General features: G+C 46.5%; 1 protein-coding gene across 1 annotated transcript in view; it reads right to left on the reverse strand.

Annotated features, from left to right (window-relative positions):
- The window catches only part of myo10 (myosin X), a 59,571-nt gene that overhangs the window by 23,703 nt on the left and 8,422 nt on the right, over positions 1-27,446 (reverse strand). Inside the window, exons 2-4 of the mRNA XM_068340045.1 lie at positions 18,530-18,628; positions 14,527-14,685; positions 4,663-4,850 (exon numbers count right to left, since the gene is read on the reverse strand). Coding sequence (XP_068196146.1) covers positions 4,663-4,850; positions 14,527-14,685; positions 18,530-18,628 — 446 coding nt within the window. The remainder of the gene's footprint in view (positions 1-4,662; positions 4,851-14,526; positions 14,686-18,529; positions 18,629-27,446) is intronic.

Here is a 27,446-nt window from a genome sequence, read left to right on the forward strand (position 1 = left end):
GGGGGGGTGATTATGTTTGGAGGAAGATCCAGATTAAGGTTTGAATCCAGGAAATTTGTAGCCTTGGTGGAGGAATGTAGTCTCTGAGGGGCTTTGAGATACCTCCCACCAAGGCTGCAAGTACAAAGATGTCTGCCCTACAATAGCCCCAATGATGACTATTGTTATTTATGTTATTGATATACATCTTATAAATAACTGTAACTGCCCTGAACAGATATTTTTTACAAAAGATTTGTAGGTTTTCAAGGATTTTACGACAGTTTTATAGTTTAAAAACTGACCCAACTGGGTGAATCTTACTGGTCAGAGAATCTATTAACCTGAATCTCATCAGCTTTAAAACTCATTTTTGTGGATTTTGTGCTGGAAACTTTAAATAATTTAAATAGCATCTGGAAGGGAGAAACATGCCTCCACTGCCGTGTTATCCGTGTTTGATAAATGACGCTCAACTTGAATGTAATGGTTTGCCCTTGAAGCCGTATCGCTCATACCCTTTAATGTTTTGGCAGATAAAACGGGACTGGAGATAACCTGAACACCAAGCGGTTCTGGTTGCGGTTCGATTCGTCACGCGGCTAACCGTGTGGACAGATGTGACAGGATGGACCACGGCTTCAACAACACACGTGGAAAACTGTTTGGGTCATTCATGTTGATTTTAGAGATGGTTGAAAACGTACAATCGATATCTCACTGATGTCCTTCTTTTGTCTAAACCTGCTCAGTCGGGTCAAGTGTCCACCTCGGGTTTGTGTCTGAACCTCTAGAACCTTTTAGTCAAAGACATTTTAGACAGGTTTCCAGGGTACTGAATGGTTGTGGGGTCATTATCTAAAGTGAACCAGTCAATCTAAACACACCAGAGCTCAACGGTGGCTCTTTCTGGCCTCGGGTTAGACGACCTTAAAGGGATTGGGTCTCGCTATAAAGGACTTGGTGTGTGCAGCCCATTTAAATAGCTTAGTCTAGAGTCATGGCCAAATCTAAAAGGGCCTGCTAATTGTAGCTCATTTAAAAAGGCCTCTGGTGTCTTGCCAACTTATCCAAACCAGGGCACACTCTTAAACAGCGCCCTGCCTTGTTGCTAATCCCTGGCCTCTCCACAAACGGTTGCCACCCAAGGTAAAACCCTCCGCTGGAGTCTTCAGCGAAGCGTCCGAGCGTGTTGGACAAACTGCCCTGGACCTCGCCCAAAGCCTTTTGTACCGAAAAGAAGAGAAAGTGAGACGAAAGGGGCAAAAGCATCAAAAGAGAAAAGCCTGTCTGTCCAACCACATGCTGTTCAATCTGCTATCGAGTCCCTGCAGAACTCTTCTCACTGGAGAAAAGTAAGATGATGTCACCACCCGACCTTTAAAGAAGATTTAAAGACGAGCGTGATTAGATTATTTGTTTAGATAGAGTGGAATGCATGACTAAAGTCTGCCAGGCTCCTCTGTAGGAGCTGGCCTTCTGCTAGAAACACTAAAACCCAAGAGTCCATTGGTCACACACTAAAATCTGAAGGCTTCAGCAACAACAGGTCGACTCCAGAGATGTGGGTCAGTGTGTCCAAGTATCCTGACATAAAACACTCCAGTTCCCAAAGGGGCGAACTGCATTAGAGTCCAAACATTAAAGCTTGACGACTACTGACTCCAGTCCTGAGTGGGCAAAGTCTGGTTCCCTACCTCTAACTCACCTCAACCACGACCAATCAAAGTCTTAAAAAACAGGCTAATAGATCAAAAAGAGAACCTGACATTTTGACGACTCGTCTCTTGTTCAACACCCAACCAGAAACACAACCATTAACCCCACCAGTTACAACCAGCAGCTAACGAAGAGAGAAAAAGAACCCCACTAATCCCTGTTGTGAGGAGACATTCCTGCCTTTGGTCGCAGTTCAGTCGCATTAATAATCTGCAAATTAAACCAGGCGGGCCCCTGGAGGACACCCATCAGGTAGGCTCTTGCGGGGCTTTCCTGCAGGCATTCCTGCGACCGACCCCCCTGCATGCCTGAGTAATTAACCAGACTAGAGAGTCTTGAGTTTGACCCCACGCTCACCTCCGGGTCAGGAGGTCGGGGACAGACTGCTGGGCCGGGGGGGGGGGGGTCGCTGGATGTGCAGCAAAACACCTTCAGAGATTGGAATTTAATCGCATCTGGTCGAAGTAAGAACATCGAACAACAGATCACGATGAGTTTAGAGAGACAAAACCGTTTCGCGAAAACGTGAAAACCAAGGGAACAACATCCAGGACTGAAACTCAAGTCTCAAGGAGAGGACAGAGAACTTCCGCAAGTGTCCGATTACATGCAAAAGGATACACATACGCACGTGAGGTTTAACGTAGGTCATAAATGAGTCGGAACACACCGACATCTGGTATTTGTATGTGAAGAGCTTTGGTCAACAGGACAGAGGGTGCGGAAAACGAACGCACCTGAATTTTAGAACTGCAAGAAGCAGCAGAATAAAAAGCAAATAAAAGATCTGAAAGTTCTGCCCTGGTGGCATTTTACTCGCTCGCCACGAGGGTTTGGAGGTTTTCCAGGAGTTTGGTCATGGGCGGCTCGCAGCGCACACACAGCAGGGGGGCGGGGCCATTAAAAATGGCGCAGGCAGGTATCCGCATCAGCGAAACGCAAAGTGGCGTCCGCGGGCGTTAACGAGCAGATGCATTGTGTTAGAGGCGCGTTTTCTTTCTTCCACGCCGGCCGGCTCCCGTTTCACTCGCCTCCTCCGGCCTGGATCTGATTACCCACAATCCCGTGAAGCCGACGCGGAAGGTTCCTGCCCCCTCTACCCCCCGTCTGAAGGTGGTGGTAACATAAAAGTGAGTGAAATTAAAAAATGTGATGATGAAAACAGTTTCGGTCAGACCACACAACCGGGAGGCGGGCCTAAAACACAAGCTCCGCCCCTTTTTATTTGCCGCCTCACGCGACCGCGAGCGAGTCTGGTTTGAGACGCGTCGCCAGTCCGACCAATCAAACACTTCGTTCCCGTTTTGATGGCTAGCCGCGGGAGACACTCGCCACCAGTTTCTGGCTAGCCGCATAGCGCGCCGTCATGTGACACCAGGTGCATCTTGGGAGGCAGAAGTGTGCAACGTGTGCACAAAGCAGCTGCTACTTGAAGCCATACTTCTTTATAGACTTGTGATTATGTGTGTGTGTGTGTGTGTGTGTGTGTGTGTGTGTGTGTGTGTGTGTGTGCGACAGACGCTAAACCATCACGTTTCCTTTTAGCCGCGTCACCAGCGGAGGTCACGGCCGCGGTTTGAGGTTTGTCCCTCCTGGCTTTACGTATTGCAGCTGCTGTCGTTTTAAAAAGAACAAGACGCGACAGAAACTGGTGTTTATCTTCCGGACTCCGCGGTAAAAATTACACGTTTTTTTACGAGTTTTTTAAATTTTTTTAAAAAAGCACACAGGAGGAGGCCGGTGAGGAAAAAAACGCTGCATCAGCAAGAACCGAGCTCTGATCCAACCGTTGGCGTCGACACCTTGAAACCAACCGACGCACAAAAAGAACGTCAAATAAAAACACTTGTTTACGCGTCAACAATCACCGCCGGTCCGAAAATAACGAGGACAAACAAGATTAAACCGACAAAAAACTGCTTCGTGCACAGAATGAAACCACCTGACCTTTACAACAGGACACCTGTGTCTCATTACCCAGAATGCCAATGAAGCAGGGCTTAAAGGGGTTGTAAAATAAAGCCGGCTAATTGTCTCAAAAGTGCAGCGCCGGTAAAAACAGACCCGTGTTAATAATAGATAATTATACGATAAAACTAATCAAACTAAAGCAATGTTCTAAAGTCTAATGCTGATAATGACATAATAGATAAATTAATATATCATTTAGATAACACTATTAAACTTAAATATGAATATATGATGATGATAGGATGTTAGCATAACGCAGTTTTATACAGAATTTTATTTATAAAAGTGTTTTAAATATATTTCGTTAATATGAATCTATTAATAATAATTAATATAATAATAATAATCTATTATTAATAATAATTAAATCTTATTTTTTAATATAGTACCAAAAAAAACGTCTGTCTTGTCTTCAGCTGCTTCTTCCTCATTGTGGGTCACGGGGGTTGCTACGAGCTAATAATACGATGTTATATGTTTTTATTCTGATTTATTGTACAGTAACATGATATCATGATTCCAGTATTTGTGGAGTAAAATGACGTACAGTTGATTTTTATTTTTCCCAGTGTTTCTTTTTGAAAACCGACATACAGTCGAGAACGACGGAACTCTTTGGTGTTTAAGCTCCGCCTCCAAAAAACAGGAAAAAAAAAAGAATAAACCTCCAATGATGTCACAAACTGAGTTTGTTCTGATTAAATCTGTTTTCTTGTACGACTTTCGATGCGGTTGCTCCGTTTAAAGACCTGGGTGAAAGTCGTTTTTTTCACGGGCGTGTTGCGTCTCGCAGACGACGACGCTCCGCCCCTCTGGATCGGATTCAGACGGATTCAGATGGATGAGTCACACGTCTGACGACGATGATGAATGATGCGTTGTAATGATGGAAAATAACGATGGCTAAACGTGAATCAACGAGTCCCAAATCAGTCCGACTGGCACGGCATCCAATCAGATAGATTCTTAGTAAAAGGAGGAAGTCCCGCCCACCTGATCAGGACGCACTGGTTGTGCAGCCTCCTCCACAGCGAGCGGTAGCACTCGTTGGCGATGGCGAAGATGTGCGGCGAGATTTCGCCCAGGTGGTGGCGGCTGTACTGCTCCACGTTGGGCCGGTCGTACAAACCGGGCAACAGCTGGTAAGGGTTGACCGCCGCCAGGATGGAGCCGATGTACGTCTGAGGAAGAGGAGGGAGGAAGGAGCGTTAGCATAGCGAACATCATGAACAGCTTAAAGTCAGGTTAGAGTCACGTCGCTGCTCATTGGACGACGAGCTCTCAACAGGTGGACAGCCGAGAACGTGCTGCCGTAACCATGACGACGCCTCTAACTGAGGCCGCGGGTAGAAACGCCTTGGCACTGCCCGTTTATCCATTAGTCACCACCGCAGCTTCGACGCTCCTGCCAAGACGTCGACCTCAGCTTCTATTTCAGCGTTTTGGTGGGTTTGACTTTGAAACCTGAAGCTGCTTTGGAAAGTTTTGGGGAGAGAAAAGGTCAAACATGTCCGACGAGCTGCTGAGGACACGTCAGATTACACGTCACCGTTTTTTTAAAGTTTTTTTTAGGTTTTTTGGGGGTTTTTTGGGGGCGGGGTTAGATTCTTTTCGGGTTTGGATTCTTTTTGGGTTTGGATTCTTTTCGAGTTTAGTTTTTTATTTCGGGTTTAGTTTCTTTTCAGGTTTAGTTTCTTTTTGGGTTTAGTTTATTATTTGGGTTCAGATTCTTTCGGGTTAGGTTTTTTCAGTTCAGGTTCTTTTCGGCTTTAGTTTCATTTTGGGTTTAGATTTATTCGGGTTAGATTTTTTCAAATTAGGTTCTTTTCAGGTTTAGATTGCTTTGGGTTCTAGGTTCTTTATGGGTTTAATTTCTTTTAAACCCAAAAGGGTTTAGTTTCTTTTCAGGTTTACGTTCTTTTAGAGTTTTCTCGGTTTAGGTTGTTTTTGGGTTTAGGTTATTTTCCAGTTTAGTTTCTTTTAGGGTTTAGATTCTTTATAGGGTTTAAGTTGTTTGTGTGTTTTGTGTTTAACTTATTTTTGGTTTTACAGTCTTCTGGGTTAGGTTTTTTTCCGAGTTTAGGTTCTTTCAGGGTTTAGGTTTTTTGGATTCAGGTTTTTGTTCTTTTGGGTCTAGGTTCTGTTGGGGTTTAGCTTCTTTTTTTGTCTAGGTTCCTTTAAGGTTAAAGTACTTAATGTTCTGTTATGCTTTAGCATGTGATTCGGGTGTGAAACATCATTACAGCAGAACCCAGTGTTCCATCAGGTTCCTGCCTGGAGGAGACGAACCGTTTTCTCCTCTTCCTCATCAGTCAGACTGTCTATTAAAACAACATCAAACAGTGTTTCAGGACCTTCTTTTAAATCCACGTGTCTCTGAAACGTTTGTGACATTTTCCAGTTTGACGTGTTTACTTTAGCCAAAGCCAGGATTTCTTTACATCTGCAGCCACCGTTGATTTACCGCCGCTAACACGGTTAGCAAAAGTGCTTTTTAAGCTGATTCCATCAGACAGGAGCTTCAAGCGTTTGACTCCTGTTGAAACACGCAGATAAATTCGAACCAGAACACCAGAGTTTAGTTTGGATGAACGAGAGGAAAAACCGTCTGGGGCGAACTCGACCGGGGGTTCCAGCTAAAATAACGTCCGACGGGACGCCAGGCGATGAATTCAGCCTGAGCAGGTGAGAACCTGAACCCGACGGAGACCGTCATGAAGGTCATGAAGGTCGTTCCGGTTCTGTTGTTCATGCTACAGATGCGTGTCGCTCATATAAAGACTGACACGCCTTAGAACACGGCTGCAGGCGTGTTTGCGGTCTAGCAGCGTTCCTGATGGTAAAGACGTTGTTCAAATATATATTTGTCATCCAGAGCGTGTGTTACTGTGTCTTCAGCAGCTTCAGGGTCGGGACAATTTTATTTTCAGGTAAAAATGTCATGGTAACATGTCGCCACAGGGGGCGCAGTGTTCCAGAGGCAAAAATACGAGATACGAGTCGTGCTTGTTTAAATTGTTTAAATAACTTATATATAATTAATTAATCATAGGTAAAGTCTACATTTCCATTGGTTAATAAAAATATGTGGGTCTCTTTCCATAATTTAGGGAGTTTGGGGCTTTTTTACATCTGCTGGCCTCCCCTCCAGTATGAACGTCTAGCACCTGTCCTGGTCCACCTCCCTCCCGTCGCCTACTGACGACCTACTGACTGACTGACCTACATCCTGCCTGAATGCAAATACATCAGAGTTGCCGTTGAGGCATATTTACATGACAAATAGTGAGCAAATGCAGCGCCGGAGACCAGGAGAGCAGGAGGTGGTGTTGATAGAATTCACAGAGGATCATAAATCAACATGTTTGACGTCTCTCAGGCGGAGCGGAGTGGAAACGGCTCGCCACTTCACCCCCCAGGAGGGAAAGTCCGTTTATAGGCCCACGAGCGGCAGGATAAACAGTTTACAGTCGGGTTGTGAAGCTAAATGCGTCGCGCGGTGCCATGTGTTGTTTGGGTTCTTGTTAATCGTTCTGAATCTCGGGGGAACGTCCACGCCCTTAAAGACACCCCCGGAGGCTCCCACTAGAACCCGTTTTATTCCAGCAGGAAGAGCTGAGTCTACATACAGCAATCTAGGAGAAATTCTGTTATTCTACGGAAAAACTTCCATCATCGTGACTAAAACCAATGACATTCCATCCTGACAGAAGAGAAACCACCAAACAGGGTCGAAGGATGGGACCTGGACCTGGATAGAAGGATGGGACCTGGACCCGGCTAGAAGGATGGGACCTGGACCCGGCTAGAAGGATGGGACCTGGACCTGGATAGAAGGATGGGACCTGGACCCGGCTAGAAGGATGGGACCTGGACCTGGATAGAGGGATGGGACCTGGATAGAAGGATGGGACCTGGACCCGGCTAGAAGGATGGGACCTGGACCTGGATAGAAGGATGGGACCTGGATAGAAGGATGGGACCCGGATAGAAGGATGGGACCCGGATAGAAGGATGGGACCTGGATAAAAGGATGGGACCTGGACCTGGATAGAAGGATGGGACCTGGACCTGGATAGAAGGACGGGACCTGGACCTGGATAGAAGGATGGGACCTGGACCAGGATAGAAGGATGGGACCCGGATAGAAGGATGGGACCCGGATAAAAGGATGGGACCTGGACCTGGATAGAAGGATGGGACCTGGACCCGGATAGAAGGATGGGACCTGGACCCGGATAGAAGGATGGGACCTGGACCTGGATAGAAGGATGGGACCTGGACCTGGATAGAAGGATGGGACCTGGACCCGGATAGAAGGGTTGGATGCTGAAAATTCAAGAAGAAATCAAATTCTTCTTTCCTGCAGTGACTCTTCCTCCTTTGTTTGTAGCTGAAAAGCTTTGTTGGAGTTCTACAAAAACGTAAAATGGGTGAAGTCGTGTATCTTTCTCCGTATGTAGAAAACTTTAATGACCTCAAACATTTTGAACTCCCTGAAGCTTCTCGCCAAGACAAACATGGACGTCAGACGAACTTCAGCAGCAGCTTGGGGGGGTTAAGTTATGTCTCCTCTTAACTTCATGAATTACAACCATTTGGACCGAATTAGATCCCCCCCTCCCCGCCAACCCCTGTTTCTCCATCCTGGTAACTGTTTCCACGGCAGCACCCTAGCTGAGAGCTAATTGGCTGCGAGTCTCATCAGAACCCCCTTCCTCTAGCCCCCCGCCCCGGCTGATGTGATTAGGCGAGGCCCCACCCCCCCCGTCCTTCATGTGTGGTGTCACACATTTCAGAGTCATTCCACAGAGATGACGCCAGAAACGTGATCTCCGTATTTACCCCGTTGGAGGTATTCAGCCTGAGGCGTCCGTCAAACGGCCGCGTGACGACCGCTGCCCACGTTGAACAAGTTCGCAGACGAGCTCTTTCTTTTCATTCGTGTTTTAAGAGTCAAATTAAAGCACATTAAACGTTTTGTGAAGAGAAAAATGGATATTAGAATAAACTTCCACCAGATCGGAGCGACTGAAGCGTCTCAACCGCGAAAGATTGCCTTTCATCGACAACAGAACAATGGAGATCAATCTCACAAAATGCTTTCACAGGGGATTATGGGAAATCCCATCTTTATTTCCAAATAAATGTTTCTATTTTTCGCAGTTTAATCATCGTTAAAGCAGAAAATATTTGAAAAAAAAAAAAGTGTTTCTAATTCCCATCAAGAGCTCTAAATGCTTCTTAAAATGGTTTTGAAGTCAGTTTTTTCTCGATGTTTTCTGTTTGATTGAAAATTTTCATTGAATTTACATGAATTCAAAAAAGGATTTTTGGCAATTTGGCAAAAAATACCCCAAAAACGTAGTGGATTCGACAGCGTTTTGCTTCACGACCCGCAGATCCGTCTGCAATCAAGAACACCAACGTTCCGTCCAACAGAAGTCGGTCCCGCCGACAGTGGAACCGTAGAACACTGAGAGGCATGCATGTCCAAAAAGCGAACCAGATAAATGCGCTGCGAGGGAAATGAAGACCAGATGTAGAAAAACTCGGCGGATCAGAAACAAAGCGCTCGCCGACCCGCCTGACTGACGGCAGGAAATGTTAGAAAACGGCGGCGAGCGCGAGATGAGAAGCAGTCTCCGAGTTTGGACACGACGGAATCCTGCACATTTGTTATACTTGGCCATTAAACTAATCCTGATCCACTGTTTATGTTTAATTTCCCGTGTGACGGGATGGACCCCCCTCATTTGAACACCCACCCGATCGAAACGGGGGGATGCTTCGTTTCAGACACACCTATTGGCGGGTCGACTGTAACGCGCTTAACAGACTGTATAAAGTCCTGGAGGGCAACTCTACCAGGAAAAAAGAACGCCGCAGTGCTTATGCACTGCTAACGTATGCTAATGCAATGCTAGTGCAGCGCTAATGCTACTTTATGCCAAATTTGATGCAAAACTAGGTTTTTGTCGTACGTCTCTGCGTATTAAACTCATTCTCTGACGTTGACGTCTATAAACGTCGATTAGGTTTTTCAAAACAGAGAAATGGGCGGAGCTTGTCAGTGAAAACCCGGCTTCTAATCACGGAATTTATCGTCATGACGACTGAACCAGTTGCAGAACAGAGGATTGAGAATCAGAGGAAGACAGAGAAGTTACGGCAGTTTGTGACGCAAACACGTTTGGGTATGTCGGAGCGAGCGAACACAGTGTCACGCTGAGCAAAGCATCATGGGATCAGAAAGAAAACACCGATAAATCTCCGGAGAAAGTCCACCAAAGGAGATTGATTGGTACAAAAAGTTGGAAGACTAGGAGTTGAGGAAAACATTGAAAAGTCTTGGATCCTGGAGCCGATTCTTTCCAGGCCGGTTCGGGAGCTTTTCTACCGTCTTGCTTGCAAACCAACCAGGAAACGGGTGCAAACAGAAACCGATTGGCTCCTGTAGATGCATAATCTGATCCAGCTGATTGAAGTCGCCGTCAGAAATATGTCTCACTGCCGTGACACACTGACCCTCTCGGTTTTGGTGTTGGGGGGTTTGACGCCGGAACAGCTGTGTTGGTCCGTCAGAGACCCGTTAGCCACTGGGTTCTGCTCTGACCCAGTTGGCAGCGCCTCCGAAAGCCATTCCTTTGTTCTTAGCAGCGCAGATCAGTTCAAGACTCCCAGTAATGTTTATTTCTTCAGCCTGTGCTCACGTGGGGGGGGGGGCAAGTGGGTGGGGGGTATACCCTACATACCAGTCAAACAGGCTAACGTTGACGCGTTGCGTTCACCTCGGCGGTATGGTACTGATTGATTGTTGGTATGAACAGGACATTAGCGGTAACCTCTCGGTATGCCAACCATTCACCCGACCCCCGCGCCCCCCCATAACCCCTGCTGCAACCCCCCCGCCCTACGTTGGCAGCTGCTGGAGCAAACGTCCTTCAGCTGCTAGCTTCACATCTTTATTAGCATGAAGCAACAAATGAGGCGTGTTCAAAAGTTAGCATGAATGCATCCGTCGTAAACAAGACGCAGTTAAGAAGATTTATCTAGATCGGAACGTAGATCCAGAACCCAGGACCGCAGACGAGGGTTGGACATTAGATCTAAGAAATAAAAGAAATCTAAGATCTAATTCAGGACAACAGGCAAGGGTCGGAACGTAGACCTAGAACTCACGACCACGGGTGAGGGTCATACCCAGACTTCCGATGATACTGGACTAGAACACCTGTCCATCAAGACCCTGAGCTACAACCCCAACCCGGATCCAGCCCAGAGGGTCCAGCCCAGAGGGAGCGATCTAGGCATCACTAGTCGAGAACCGTGGCCTCATCTGACTTGAGGCTAGAAGTGAGACAAATGACCAAGAAAAGGAATTTCCTGCAATTTATTGGAGAATTTATTTGGGGTTAGGTTGGGGGGAGGTAGATATGGGAGAAAAATGAGAGTGTGTGACGGAAGAATGAGAAAATATGTGTGTGTGCATGTGTGTGTGTCGGGGTGTTTTTGGGGTACTCGGAGAGAATGTGTGTTTTCCACTGGAATCTGCAGAGGAGACGAGTGAGGCCACCGTTTGACAGCACAGCTGGTTACAATCATAACACACACACACACTCACACACACACACACACACACACACACACACACACACACACACACACACACACGTCTAGTAGCCTCTTTTCTAAACTCCCTGTTGAACTATGAAATGCTAACGCTAAACAAATGTAGCGCTGGGGGCCAGTTAGCTTCACAGCTTCCAGTACAACAAGCAGAAACACAGTTTTAACGTCGTTATCGAAGTGGATCTCCTAAATTTTACCGCACTAATGACAAACTTCTTGGTTCTGATCTTCATCATCGTCATCTCGGGAAACTTTTTGGTCATTTTTGACGAATTTTCTAAATAGTTTGAAGCAGTTTCTGAAACGTGACCAGAACTCATCAGTTCTCTTGATTTGTATCTCAGAAGTCAGCGGGGGTTCTTTCAGGGCCCCTGACAGGTTATGACATGAGGCCCCCCCCATTTCTCAAGCATCAGTCACCTCAACTTTCTTTGTCCCGTTTCACCATGGAAGTCGTTTCCAGGAACCCAAGAACCGAGCTCAGAAATGAGGAACTCGACCCCGCGTTAACCAGAATCATCTGACGGGGAAAACTCGACGTCGCTCAGGCAACGTGAAGGTCGGGACGACCTTGAGCCATTTTTCATCGGGACGGAGAGGAATGTACGAACGGCAGCGGCGTGACGAGAAGCCGATCCATCAGCCGCCGCGAAAAGACGGATTTCTACTACGTCTGGACCGCACTGAAGTCAGGTGATCCATATTTCATCAGCGTATTTATTACGCGCATTCTGCAATTTTGAAAAGGTTGATGTGCCGGAGGAGGATAAAGATTTAGTGCATTTAATAGGTAGAAACCTTCTCTGATATAAATAATGTCCAGGATCACAGAATCTCCTTGATGGGACCAGACAAAAATACACGCAAGAAGGAATTTTCTTTTGATCATCTCTCAACACGCCCCCGAGGGCCGTCGTTTCAGCCCCATGTTAGGAGTTTAATATAAAAGAAGCAGCCAGATGTCGGTGACTGACCCGCTGCTGGTTTGTGTTTGAGGGAAAAACGAGAATGAAATGAAAATTATGAATTCAAATTGAAGCAAAGTGCTTAAATTGAATTGAGTTTCTTTTCATACTTTATCATTGTTTTACGTAACTTATTCATACGGTAATCTTGTATTTGCGCATCAACATGCGCGGCGGCTTCACCTTATTTTTGGTAGGCAGTCACATGATACCATACGCGCATTCTATTGGATGACAGCATCGGGAAGTGCGCTAGGTACTGTGAGTCTCGGAACGTAGCGCACTTCTGTGAGACACAAAAGTGTTTTAAACAGTCTGTCAGAGTGTGGGAAAAGGTCATACAGATAGAAGGTGGTTTATTATCAGTATGGGGGGGGGGGGTCAGAAACGTTTAAGCTACCGTAAATAAAAAAATAAAGTTTCCCACCATATCGCGGAATTTCATTGTTGCGGGTGGTTCCTGGAACGCATTAACTGCGAGGAACGTGGGATCACTGTAATTAATTATATACTAGTAAAGTCTGCATGTCTATTGGTCGATAAAAATATATTGTTTTTTTATGATTTAGGGGTTTAGGGGCTTTTTTTTTTACAGGCTGGAATGGATTAAAATCGTACTTATTTTAAATGTTTGACTTTTGAGTTCAGTCACTGAACGGATTCAACTCGTAACTCCATTTTCTACTTTATTTTAAATACAAAGATGATTAAATCTCATTTGAATATGTCTACAAATAAACTGTTTTCCAAAGAGTTTGTCTGCTGGGGAAACTTAACATCGTAAATCGGGTATTTTGCACCGTTTGAAGTTTTTTGAATATTAATCAGATCACATCCTCTAAGCTGTGAACACCAGGTTTAGCTGGATAAACACGCCCGCTGCCGGGTCGCGAGCTTCAGCTGTGCACTCTAAGTCCTTCCCATCGGTTTACCCACTTAACAAAAAAACCTCTCCTTTAATTTGCCCTCTTTGTAGATTCTGCCCCCAGGGAAACTGAACCCCCCCCCCCCCCCCCAGTCAGAGTGGCGATCAGCGGCTGTGATGAATTGATTGGATAATTTTGACCATACGGGAGCATTCAGATGCGATTAAAGTCACGAGACGCCATTTGTCAAAGGTTAGCGCCGCTAATGCCTGCGGAAAGCACAATGCCGCCTTTGTGGCAGGTTTGTTTTGAAGAGAGTGTTGGGTCACGTTTGTTCGTGAGCTGTGAACCCAGACAGCGCCGTTTGTCCTACATAGTCCTTTGTTTTCTATACTGTAGATGGTCATTGGTTCTTTAGCTGCGACTGGGCCAGCAGGGACAAAGCTAGCTTTGTATGCTAATTATCCCGCCGTATAGTAGTAGTCTGGTAAGGAATGACTGTTAGCACATGCTAACAGTAAATCTTGAAGAGAAACTCCAGCACTAACACTCTCTTCAGAGTTCCGTCGTTGCGGTTGCAAGACGAGCCGAGCCAGAACCCATTATTAGCTCCAAGGTCCCAGTTAAGACGCCGCTGGAACGCCGGCGTAAAACCAAACTGTTCATCATCACCATCATCATCATCATCATCATCATCCTCATCCTCCCTTTCACTTGGCTGCTGCTCCTGGATGAAGAACAGAACCGTCCAGGAACGTTACCTGGATCCAATGAGGCGGAAAATCTCTCTGGTTGTTTGGGTTTCAACGCCCTAGCCTTTCATCACTAGGTCAATGCTGTTGCCGTGGAAACGTCAGAAACAAACTGCGCACTTAAAGCAACCCTGAAATATGGCGTAACAGTAAAACTTCTTTTGAATAACGATCCAGGATGTAGATGACAACGGGAAGGAGGTATTCTAGGTGAACCTGGAGGCTCTCAAAAAACACGAGACTCAACTCTAGTTAAATATCTTTAAAAAACAAACAACTTTATTTTTATGGAATGAAGTCGTAGATGTAAACTCGTGTTGAGAAATATCAGTTTCATTCATGCTTCAGCCGACAGGTGTGTGCTGATGTCACCTGAATAACCTGTTGGGTTCTCCAGGCGTTTACAGTAAATATGTTTTAGTCAACATACTTCACAAAGCCAAGTCCAGTCATTTCAGGACACAACCTCTGCTGTTGGCTTGAATTATTTTTACTGCCCTCGAAACAAACATCAACTTTCAGTTCTTGGGTACAAACGACAGTCTGTCGCCCCCTGCTGGTCTGGAGCTACTTCTTCTGCCTGTTTCCTGTCATCTTCGTGGTGCGTTCATTGTCATCGGGAGACATTGTCGGTCTACTTACATAGATGTGCCTCTGCTGGTAGCGAAGGAAGAGGTTGTGCATGATGGCGCCGTCGTGGAGGTCCTCAAGTGTCGCCATGTCCTCCACCCCCCGGATGCTGCTGGGGTGCATGGGGTGCACCTTCTGTCGGGTGAGGGCATTCTGCTTGTAGGTGTACACCTGGACGACAGGAAAGTGAACAAACGGAGGCATGAGTGGCACAAAAATAGAGACTCGTGAGAAAATCAGAAGAAAATCAGAGTATCAGATGGTCGATTATACCCAAACCGACCTGAAGTAAACGGAATTCTTTGAAGACCAACATTTCCCAAGAGGTAATTGTTCTAAAATCAGAGGAAGACTTGCCGACCCGTTTCCTGAAGTGTTGTTTACAGTAGACTCGGTCCGTGACAACTTCCTCCACCCGTTTGCTCCAGTTGTGCGCCACTGGTTCTCTGGTTGAAGACTTGAATCCTCCAACACAAGGATTATGAGCAACTCCACAACGGATAACGGCAGCAGATCTTCAAGAATGTATCAGAGAGACTTCCAGAAGCCCCGAGATGGAATAACAAACATTTAAAACCGCGATCAGGATGCGGAACGTTAAACAGCTGGTAAGAGAAACCGGACCAAACAACAAGGGTGGCGTCTTGTAAACTTGTCGGATCTTCTCCTGGTTGGTGTGATGTTCAGGAACCAACGCCAAGAATCTCTGTTTTACCCGGATTGTTTATCGTGTTACTGAACAAGACTCCAGCAGAACCCCGTTCTCCAGTGATTTCAAGTAAATCTACAGGTTCAATAAAGGTTGGGTGATTTTCATCATGATATTAGAAGAACAGGGAAAGACGACACGAGAGGAGGATGAGAAAGAAAAATTAGAAATTGCAGCAACTGAGGGTGAAGTAATGAAGATATCTAGAGGTTCTGCTGTCATTGAGCTGAAACAGATTTCCTGTGTTTATCTTTAGTTCCTGGATGTTTCTGGCATCTCTGCTAAATTTTAATGTAGAAGACCTGAGGATCACTGAAAAATACCAAGTACCAGCACTGAATACCAGTATTAAATACAAGTACCAGCACCAAGTACAAGTACCAAATAAAAAGTACAAAATACCAGTACCAACACCAAATACCCGTGTTAAATACAAGTACCAGCACCAAATACCAGCACTAAATATCAGTACCTGCACCAAATACCAGCACCAAACACCAGTACTGGTACCAAATACTAGTACCAGCACCAAATACCGGCACTAAATACAAGTACCAGCACCAAATACTAGGACTGCATACCAGTACCAAGTAGCAGTACCAGTACCAAATAGCATTAACAAATACAATACCAAACACCAGTACTGGCGCTACATACAAGTACCAGCACCAAACAGCAGTATCAAACACCAGTACAAATACTACTAAAAATACCACAGTTGAACATTTGTATGACTACCAGTGCCAGTGCCATATCAATACCAGCATCAATACCAGCATCAATACCAGCATCAATACCAGCATCAATACCAGTACCAATCCAGTACCAACACCGATTCAAGTTGGTGGTAGAACCCTCTCTGGACCTCCTCCTTGCTGATGCCAGTTTATTGTCGGTTCTTCTCTGCTCTGTACTGTCAGGTGCTTTTTGAATCAGAGCTGAACAGATGTTCCTACCCGGTGTCCCAGAGGACAAGTATCACGTCTCCAAACATGAAATGTAAAATAACAGCAGTCAGACGCTGGTTTCCAACCGGGCTGGGCGGGTGTTGTCTCCTCTGGGCAGAACATTAACTTTCCTGTCTTGAAAAGCACTCGGGGCTCGTGTTTCATGGCACCTGCCACACAGGTGACATGTGGCCGATGGATGAGGTTAATTTGACCCCAGCTTGCCTATGGCAACTGGTTTCAGCAGACGGCTGCTTATCGTGAACGTCTGGAGGTGAGCTTCAAGACAAAACTCTGAGTGATGAGCCAATAAAGAACGTCACAACCGATCTCTGATGTTACCCCGACAGACCTCCTCCTCAGTCACAGTGGCCTTCATCGTTTTTATCATCCCAGCTGTGCCAAAACATGATTCCTCTATTACTCCTGGCAATACTCTGAATTTCTCAAAAATGCCTGCGGCATTTAGACAAAGAACCTCTTGTTCTAATGTGTTATCCAGAGCCAATCACATCAACGCTCCCTGCGGGGGCGACCAAAGACGACCACGGGCCGGTCCCGCCTCAACAAGAAGAGGTTAATGAAGAGAAGACCTCAAATTAGAATCGCTCTGCAGGAGGTCTCAGCCTGGGGGAGGGCTAATCAATGGGGGGGGGGGGGTCCGGTCAAAAAGTGATCCATCACCGCGACAACACCAAGCATCAACGCGAGGAGATTGAGGGGATCAAACATGAAGACCTTTCTTGGGGATGATGAAGGAGTGATGAAGACTATTCAGGATACCTTCTGACTCTTGTGAGGTTTAGGTTCTCAGATAGCGTTGCTGAGGATTATGGGTAATCTGGAATGAATGCAGTCACACATTGAACTCAGGTGTGACTGAACCCCTTACCAAGACTCTTTCTGGAGAATACCGTTTTCCGCCTGGGGGTATAAATCACCAATTACTGCCCCTAATGCCCCCACCCCACACTCTTCAACTCTCCTAACTGCCCCTTACTTTTCACTCCTCTTCAATGTTTTTGTATAAAATGAGAAAATTTGAGTTAGCTAGTTTGGCTAGCTAGTTACTAGTTTTGGTAGTTTGTTTAGTAGCCTAACTCTAGCCAGGCCCTGGTCCAGGTCTAAATCCAACTGGTCCAGTCGTCTCTGCAGAGATTAGAAGGAAACAAAGACTGGCGCTAAGCCTAGCGACAGATGCTAACGGGTAAATCTGTGTAAAACAAAGCCATTAGACAGGAGGAGGCGGTGGGAGGAACCGTACCCCCGCTTCAACGGGATCAGTTCCTCGGATCAGCCGGGATAAGGATTGTTGGTCTTACTTACTCGGATCAGGAAAGTGAATTCACCTTTGTGTTCAGCCAATCAGAGGCCTGATTACGGCGAGCAGCTGAGGAAGCTTTTAATTTGTACGGATTATTTCTGGCTGATGCAGCAGTTTCAACTATAGTTGCTGACATGAATTAATTTATAAGTTGATGGAAACGCCGACGCGTCAATAAAGGGAGGCACGAAAACAAACAAAATATTCAGTACATTAACAAATCTCGGGAAAAAATAATTTTGATTTAAATTTTGATGTAACTATAAGCTTCAAATTTCAAATACAGATAAACCTCAGCTTACGTTATTTTTGATTATACGTCGATTTTCAAAAAAATACACGGAAAACAAAAATACGTCGTTTTACTTTATGTCTGTCTGCCACTAACACTGGAATCATAAAATAAACCGTTAAAAGCTCGTCATATCATGTTACTGTACAATAAATCAGAATAAAACATATAATATTATTAGCCTGTAGCAACCCCCGTGTATATTATTAAAATACATTCATTAATAAAGCTCAGTACAACAACTAACGGTAGCATCATGAACTCTGGAGGCCACCACAGAAGAAGAAAACACTCGACACACTTCAGGGATTTGGTAACTGCTTATTTCAGTGATCCTTCACAATAAAAGCATCCTGCTAAAGGGCTGAGGAGGGGAGTTCACCCAAAGGGGAGCACGAATGTCTGTCAGTCCAGTCTGAGGTCCATCAGCTGGAGACAAAGTGTTCGCTTTAGGCTCTTAGCTTCAATCCTACGTTCATGAAGTGTCTGCTTCCCATTAGCAAACCAACGCATTCCTGCGTGGTTCTATCGCAGCGTCACTGACGGACAGCGCTCCAAACCCACAAATTACATCAAAACCTCCTCCGACCGGACCCCCAGTCCAAGGACGCACCAACGACAACGTCACCCAGGTTTCTCCAGGTCAGATGAAGAATCACGGGTGACTGTCAAGTTCCTCTGGGGTCATTTTTAAACTAGCTTCAGAGAAAGGATTCAACAAAAGGATCTCTGGTGTTCCTTACCTGGCCGTAGTCCGTGGTGAAGATAACAACGCCTCCAGAGCACGAGGACACGGTGCTGGGAAGATACTGTTCATCCTCCCACAACCACACCCGGTCACCCTGAGGGGGAGGAAACACAGACGGGTCATCAAAGATGGACGACATCGATGGATTATTGTTTAAGTAGAAGCATCACGTGAGAGTCTCCAGTGAATGAACACAAGAGTAACACAGCAGTAGGGCGAGGTACGAGTTTTTGAGATACGAGTTGTCGCTCTGCCCATACTTTGTTTGACATACAAGCAAAAATCTGAGATAAGAGTCGTGCTTCGGGAAACCACCCTTAGTTGTCGGATGGATACAACATCAGTGAGACCGTATCTTGTTCTTTACCACGTGTTGGCGGATGGATACAACATCAGTGACACTGGATCTCGTTCTTTACCACGTGTTGGCAGGTGGATACAACATCAGTGAGGCTGTATCTCGTTCTTTACCACGTGTTGGTGGATGGATACAACATCAGTGAGACCGTATCTCATCCTTTACCGCGTGTTGGCGGATGGATACAACATCAGTGAGACCGGATCTCGTTCTTTACCACGTGTTGGCGGATGGATACAACATCAGTGACACTGGATCTCGTTCTTTACCACGTGTTGGCAGGTGGATACAACATCAGTGAGGCTGTATCTCGTTCTTTACCACGTGTTGGTGGATGGATACAACATCAGTGAGACCGTATCTCATCCTTTACCGCGTGTTGGCGGATGGATACAACATCAGTGAGACCGGATCTCGTTCTTTACCACGTGTTGGCGGATGGATACGACATCAGTGAGACCGTATCTCGTTCTTTACCACGTGTTGGCGGGTGGATACATCAGTGAGACCGGATCTCGTTCTTTACCACGTGTTGGTGGATGGATACAACATCAGTCAGACTGAATCTCGTTCTTTACCACATGTTGGCAGGTGGATACAACATCAGTGAGGCTGTATCTCGTTCTTTACCACATGTTGGTGGATGGATACAACATCAGTGAGACCGTATCTCGTTCTTTACCGCGTGTTGGCGGATAGATACAACACCAGTGAGACCGGATCTCATTCTCGTTGGTGGAGTAAAGACGTAGCTCGTTTGTTCTCGTGACTTTTACGTTTCTTTTCACTCTTTATCTTTGTTTAGTAACTTATATATAATTAATTACACACAGGTAAAGTCTGCGTTTCTGTTGGTTGATAATAATTCTCATAATTTAGGGGGTTTGGGGCTTTTTTTTCAAGGCAGGAACAAATTAAAATTATCTTATTTTAAATGTTTGACTTTGGTGTGTTGAACTCGTATCTCCAGGTTCTCCTGTATTTTAAAGAACACATGAAGCTGCCTCCTGTCTCCCGTTACCATGGCGTTACCACGGCGCTGACCTTTCCCTGACCAACCAGAGTGTCCCGTCTGTCATGGAAAACCCATCAGACATCCGTACCTGCGTAACGCCGGCAGCCGAATGTTTATTGATGCTCGTCATCAGTCAGAAAACACTTTGAGAACCGACGCCCGGCTGGTTTTTTTTTTTTTGGTGGCGCTAGTGGAAAACCGACCAATCACAACGAAGCCCCCGCAGCAACAAACTCAAAAATTCCCCGCATCGCTGAAACACGAGTGAGCGAAAGAATGGAGGGGCCCCCGCCGGTGGATTCCCTCCTAATCGCATCGCCACATGTGCCGCCGTTCATTAGCGTGACGAGCTAATGCTAAAGAGAAAAACAAACGCTGCGCTCCTGGTCGCCCCCGCAAGCACACACACCCACGACCTTTGACCCTCATTCTGACAGGATGGTCCTGGTGCGGCGGCGACGGTGGGGGGGGCACCTGGTCGGCGTATGAATGGACTCACACACACACACACACACACACACACACACACACACACACACACACACACACACACACACACACACACACACACACACACACACACAGCAGTGGATCAGAGGGGAGGTGTGTGTTATTCTAAACCCTCAGACTTCCTCTCTGAAGCGGGACGTTTCAAACGTTCCTCCTGGGGAGATAAAAACGTCTCGTCTTTCTCTAATAAACGTGAACACAAAAGTTCAGGTTTCTACTTCTTTTTTTTTTTATTTTATTTTTTAAATTTTTTTTTATTGGGTCTTCTGGAGGTGATGATAGAAAGAGCGGGAACCATGGACAAGCTAACATTCCTAGCCGCTCACCGAGCTAAACTCGCTCACGTTTGTTCATTTCAATCTTTTTTTTTTAATTTTTTTTTTTTTATATAAATTTGTTTGTCAGCTTAAAATAGACGAATAATAAGCAAATATTATTAACTCATTAACTCATTACCAAAATTGGAAGTGGTTATCGACAGTTTAGCCTGGAGGCTAATTAATTCAACGTCTGGAACCAGTTAGCAACGTACGTACGTAAGGTTTACCCGTATTGTTGTTTTAGCTTCATCGACGTCCAAATTAAATAAATGAAAGTAAAAGTGTATTTCGTATTCAGAAGAAGTTTAATTCTAAACTAATTTGAAAAAGTCAATGCTATTCAATGATGGCATTTAGCATCCAGCAGGGGATTCCTGTGGTTTTCTGCCTTTAAAAGCTAACGTTAAAACGCGGCCCTCCTGTTTAAATAAAGTTGTATTTCCACTATGCTTGGGCGGAACCAAACAAAGGAAAACTTTCCATTGTAACGTTAAACAAAGAGGCGGAGCCTGTTGTTGACCATATGGACCTGGTCTCCATGTGTGTTTTTTTTTCGTGGGCGGCGTGTGCCGCCTGCCCTCCAGCCGGGGTGTGTGTGTGTGTGTGTGTGTGTGTGTGTGTGTGTGTGTGTGTGTGTGTGTGTGTGTGTGTGTGTGTGTGTGTGTGTGACATCAACACACCCTCTTATTGTGCTGTCCCTCCCCCCTCCTCCCCTAATCCACTCGTCCTCCTCCCCTCCTTCATCCCTCCACACACACTGACCCACAGAGCTACTAGCCCACTTCTGAACAAGCACCCCCCCCCATACACACACACACACACACACACACACACACACACACACACACACACACACACACACGACTCATTCATCACCCCTGATTGGCGCAAACGTGAACATCAAACGAGTCGTTTGAACTTTCTGATAAACCGAAAACGAGGGCGCGAGGTCGGAGGAGGGTTGGGTTCCGTCAGCCGGGCCTCAGAGAGAGAAAGTAGTACCGCAGGAAATTACAGAGTAGAAGAAGAAGTTCACCAATGAAATAAACCACAGAAGAAGAAGAAAGAACACCAGTTGGGATGGGACGCTTAAGGAAACAGCTGATCGGCCAAAAAAAAAAAACCTTGAGAAAGATTCTTGGATGAATGTAGATTTTATGGTCAAACTTCTCTGAAGACACATTTTTGCTGAGTTGCAAAAATGGCTGCAAGAATTTTTGTTCTTCCTGGTTTATTTAAGTTCTCCGGTCCGACAAACTACACTAGTACCTCGAGATACGAGTTGTTTGACATACGAGTCATGCCTCAACGCCGATGGTGGATGGATACGACATCGGTGACACCGGATCTCGTTCTCGTTGGTGGAGTACGGTTTTAACCCGTATCTCCACGTTCTCCTGTACTTATGAAGCATTATGAAGGCTTTATAATCCAATATGTCCAATGTGCTGCTATAACGTGTCATAAAGGAACAACCAACAAACAATCACCACGACGTCACGACTAAAACCAAGTAAAGCGTGAAAAGTAGTGCCGATGCCAGGGATGGAGACGTAAATTTCGACCAATGAGGGGGTGTTGAGGGGCTGGACTGGGACCAGACTGGGAGCTGTGGATCGACGCCCAGCTGTCGCACCATTAAGACCTCTGAGCCTCTCATTCCAGCTCGACCTGAGCAAACGCTCACAGATCCAGGGTCAGATCCTCTCAACAGGTCAGACTATTAATGTGGGAACGAACCCGTCGGAGAAAACAGAACGTATCTGGGGATCCGGACTCGTCTTAGACAAACACGACGGTCTCAGGGACGTGTTTGGACTGGTCCCGGCTCGACGGTGACCCCGTGTTTTGGCTTCCCTTATTGTGCAAACAATCGTCTTCTGGGAGCGGGTGTCGGTAATTCTAGGAATTATTACGTCCAGGGTCGGATCCAGACGGGGCGTCCCGCGCCGGCGCCGATAGCGGTCGGGAGCGTCGATCCGTTTCGTGGAAGCTATCAGCCCGGAAAAGCCAGAAACCCAAACACAACCCGGGAGGAGTAGAGTAGAAATCAAGCGCTCCCGCCTCCCCCCTTTGTAACCTCGACATGTGCGGCTAACGCGTCGCGGCGGGGGCGGGGGCGGTGGGTCCGCGGCGTCGCTACGCCGTCGGGGTCGGGAATGAGCAGCTGGGTCGTTTGAGAGATTCCGCTTCCACCGCCGGAACAAACGGCGTCTTGTGTTCCGGGATAAGAAATCCTCGCTATCCGAGACGCCAACAGGAAGCCCGTTGTTGCCCCCCCCACCCCCACCCCGGCGCGAGAACCATGACTCGGCACAACCGCTGGTATGTTCTCGCCGCGGACAGTTAAACCGCCGCCGGCGAGGACGGAAGGATGACATTTAATCCACGAGGAGAGAACGGAATTCCGAGTAAACGCCAATAAAATCGGCGGGAACGTTCGTTCACGCGTGAAACGGCGGGATTGTCACGCGTGACGAGGCGGATTTCACACGCAGAACGTCGGCTAGGGAGGAACGACGCCCCGTGCGTTTTGTCGGGTTTCTAGTGAGGACGTGAACGACGTGGCCAAGAAAGACGCACGTTAGCGTTAGCTTCCGGTTAGCGGTGGAGAAGCTAACCGGGAAACGCTTCAATGAAAGAAAGTAGACGCGATAAAACAACTTTTATTTTAACTAAACGACATGTTTTAAGCTATCAGGGAAATAAATTCGGAACTGAAGAAGCCTCTTTTATTAGAAGTGAAACGTCTTCATGAAACTTTATTAAAGTCCAGTGGATTAATTTAAACAACCTTAGATTATAATCCCATTGAAAAACAAGAATACAAATGTCCTCCTTCCAATTATAGGAAGGATTTAAATGGTTTATTCCACATGGAACAGATTCTTTGGAATATTTTGACAATTTTTAAATTTGGTTTTAATTTATTCCTGCAACATTTAGAACGTTTCAGTTTGATGACACAAACAAAAAAAACCCCAGCTCACCTGAACGCACCGTGTGGCCGTTTTCAAATCACTCATTTCAAATTCAAATCATTTATTCATTTCAAACTGGCGACGACGGCGTTATCAGGCCTGAGCGATAAGAACGAGACGTCTGATTGGATGAAGTAATGATTAACTTTTAGAGGGAAGTGGTTGTTATGGCAACAGCCTCGCTTCACGTTCACCACCTGTGTCGTGTTTGTTTTTGACTGTCAGTCGTCCAGCCAATAGGAAGCGAGCAGGCGGCGAACGGTGACGCCTCCAACGGGAATCTGAGCGGATAAAAGTGACGCAGGAGAAGAATTAAAAACAGGAAGTGTTCACACACCGGTGGGAAAAGCGGCCGGGGAGGACGAACGAGAGCAAACACACCTTGAACCTTCACCAGCAGGTGGAACCGACCAATCGCATCGCAAGGAATCTGTGGAGAACCAATCAGCACGAGTTCAGCCACAGAGGTCGTTCTGACTACAACGGATGGTTGCATAGCGAGAGCAGGGGATTGTGGGAACAGATTAGGATGGTGTGTTGACTTATGAGCAGGTCTGGGAAAGCCTGGTGGTCGGACACACACACACACACACACACACACACACACACACACACACACACACACACACACACACACACATTTGTCCACTGCGCCTGAACACAATAGTAGAAGCGTGAATAAATGTACTTGAACGCATCGTCATCAAACAAATGTTCTACCGACGTCTTTACTCCGCCAACGAGAACGAGATCCGGTCTCACTGATGTTGTATCCATCCGCCAACACGTGGTAAAGAACGAGATACATCCTAACTGATGCTGTAACCATCCGCCAACACGTGGTAAAGAACGAGATACAGCCCCACTGATGTTGTAACCATCCACCAACTAGCGGCGGCGTCCTGAAGCACCACTCGTATCTCAAAAACCTGTATCTCCAGATGGATGGACGGTTGTATTACTTCATTAATTCTGAGGCAAATTCCGAGGTACTAGTTTTTGTCTCTGACGTCCGGTTTTGGGTGTAGATTTCAGAATGTGTCCTAGAAGTTAAAATAAAGATTTAACACAAGGCGCCGTTATCCGTCCTGTCACTCCCACTGAGGAGCCGAAGGAGCTCCACTAGAGATCTGAATGTAATCCAGGGGTGTCAACTTGTTGGACTAAAGGGAACCATGTGTGCAGACACATCCGGCCAATGGAATCACAGAGTGTTCCCTATTTATCCACAACAGGCTGATCTGGTTTTTATTCCAACCAGCTGCAGCTTGTGTCCAAACACGTATTCCTAATTGGAGAAGGCTAGAAGCCGGTTGCGTCACGACGCTTTCTGCTGTTTCCACCTATGAGAGCAACTGGTTGCTGTGGTCGTTGCTGCGGCGATGATGATGGGGGGGGAAAGGAAGAGCGGGTTTCGATGAAGGCGTGTTAATGACAGACTGCTGAAGCTGCTCTGATTGGCCGGTTTGCAGAACTGCAGCACATGTTTTCATGTTTACACACAAACAAATAGTCCCGGAGGTTCACATCTGTCGTCACATGATCGCCACCTCGCGTGTGGGTTTTGCGTGTTTTTAAGCTCCTGCATAAGCTCACATGCTAATCTGCTCATGCTAACGATGTCTGCTAACACGAGGAGTCTGAAAACTGGAATAAATCATAGATAACTTTGCTTCATACGTTTGATCATGTTAACATCCGTCACGCAAAGAGCCGTTTTCCAGGTATGGAACACGGAATCTTCACACATTTTCCACATTTTTTTTTTTTTAGCTAAACAACCCGATGGACAGAAACGTTCCGCTAGTGGCTTCAGTTCCCACCAGTGGGAATCGATTTGGTGCTCGGTCTCGCACGAAAACCAAAAACGAGACCCGAAATGAGGGGCAGATGTCAAGACGAATACGAAATCCATATGAGCAGACTTACAGCACAACTCCGCTAGCTAGCTGAGATCAACGGAATCCATCTGATCTATTTTAGTCAGACTGGTGCAAACTGGGAAATTGGGGAAAAAACGGCTTCATAACTAACTCCGCAGAGATGAAGGGTTGGGTTCAAGAAAGTCAGGACAACACAGGGAGGACAACACACTGCCTGTGTTGTACTGCCTGTTGTACTGCCTGTTGTACTGCCTGTTGTACTGCCTGTTTACCGTGGGTTTGCAATTTCTTCTGTGCTGTATGTTGTGCATATATGGTACACTAGACAATAAAGCTGACTTTGACTTTGACTAAAATTAGCTTCAAGCGCGCAAACGAGTAAAATCCTCCGAAACTTTGATCGTTTTTGTTTCAGGACCGACTCTTAACTTTCCTCCGCCCCCCGTTGCCGACGGTGACTCAGAGCTTTTGTGGTCGGAATATATTTAGAACTCCGGCTCCAACATTCACCGATGGAGTTGGTTGTATTTTCTGGAGGGAGGGGTGCGGGTGGGGGTGGGGGTGTCGGAGCGCTTCTCCTCCAGGATCTCAATTCTTCTATTGGAATGCTTGAAATTCCAGAAACAGATGAGCCTCATTTGTGCTACAAACACAGAATGCTGATGCATTGTGGGTCGTTTTATCTGAGTGTTTATGTTTTCCACGCCAAAAAAAAAAAAAAAGAAGTGCTTCCATGTTTTTACTTTTGGCGCTAACGGGACGCCGTACGCTCAGGTTTCAGCTCCTGACGCGACACCTGGTAGGTTTGAATTATTAACAAAGCACCCGCCTGGAAGGTCAAAGGTCGCATCAGTCAGCACCTTAAGGTGTCAGAGGCCGGTGGGCGTGGCTGAGGTGTGGATGGAGACCTTCGGGAAGCAGCTGCTCATCGTCGGATCGTCTTCCTGAAGTGGCGATCGGGTTATCGGGGAGGGGGTTGTTAGCGGGTGATGACAACGCTAGCCGCTAACGGAGACGACGCACCCAAACACAAACATTTTTTCCCAAAAGCCGTTAAGCCTCCGCAGCACTTCCCACGCCACATCCTCCGCAGCGAGTCCTCCTCAGCTGCTTTGTGGGTAATTAAATGTCGTGATGGATCTGGACAACAGCTGGAGGGCGGATCCATCTGGACGGGGTCGGAAGCTTTTCCTGGTTGGATGGGAATCAAACCGCCAGGAGGAAAACAAGAAGATGGGGGAGAACCCGCCCCTTAGAAGCTAATAGCGGAAGTAAAAAATAATAATTTCGGATTAAATTTCCTCCATTCGGAGCTGATGGGAGGTGAACTCATGCAGGGTTCCAGGTGATCCCTGCAGGGCCCCCTCTGGCTCTAACAACAGGTTTCACCTCCGCCCCCCACCTCCCCAACAGGTCTAGCCTCATCGACGGCGCGGAAAGCATTCCGCAATTTTACGGTGACTGAACTTTTGGTATTTCCTGTCGGTCCTAGAAATCCCAACGTGTCCCAAACGCATCTGCCTGCTGAGAACCGTCCAAAACACGACCCGCAGGCGAACCCGACAGACACCACCGATTTAAAAACAGGAATTTAATCATGCAAAAAAACATGTCGCTACTGGACGCACCCCCCATTTTGTTTCCGATCATTTACGCCCCTGTCTTGTTTCAGGCTCCCAAACGTGAAGACTAAATGGAGTCCAACCAGGAGAGGCAGCGACGGCCGATCTGATTGGACGTCTGTTGACCTCGGAGGCGACGCGTGATAAATACATGACGAACGCGTGACGAGCGATGAGCAAACCATCGTCCCGCTTCAACTTCCCTCAACAAACAAGCCTTTAA

The sequence above is a fragment of the Antennarius striatus genome, chromosome 18 (genome assembly GCF_040054535.1).
Source record: "Antennarius striatus isolate MH-2024 chromosome 18, ASM4005453v1, whole genome shotgun sequence".
Classification (NCBI taxonomy): Eukaryota; Metazoa; Chordata; class Actinopteri; order Lophiiformes; family Antennariidae; genus Antennarius; species Antennarius striatus.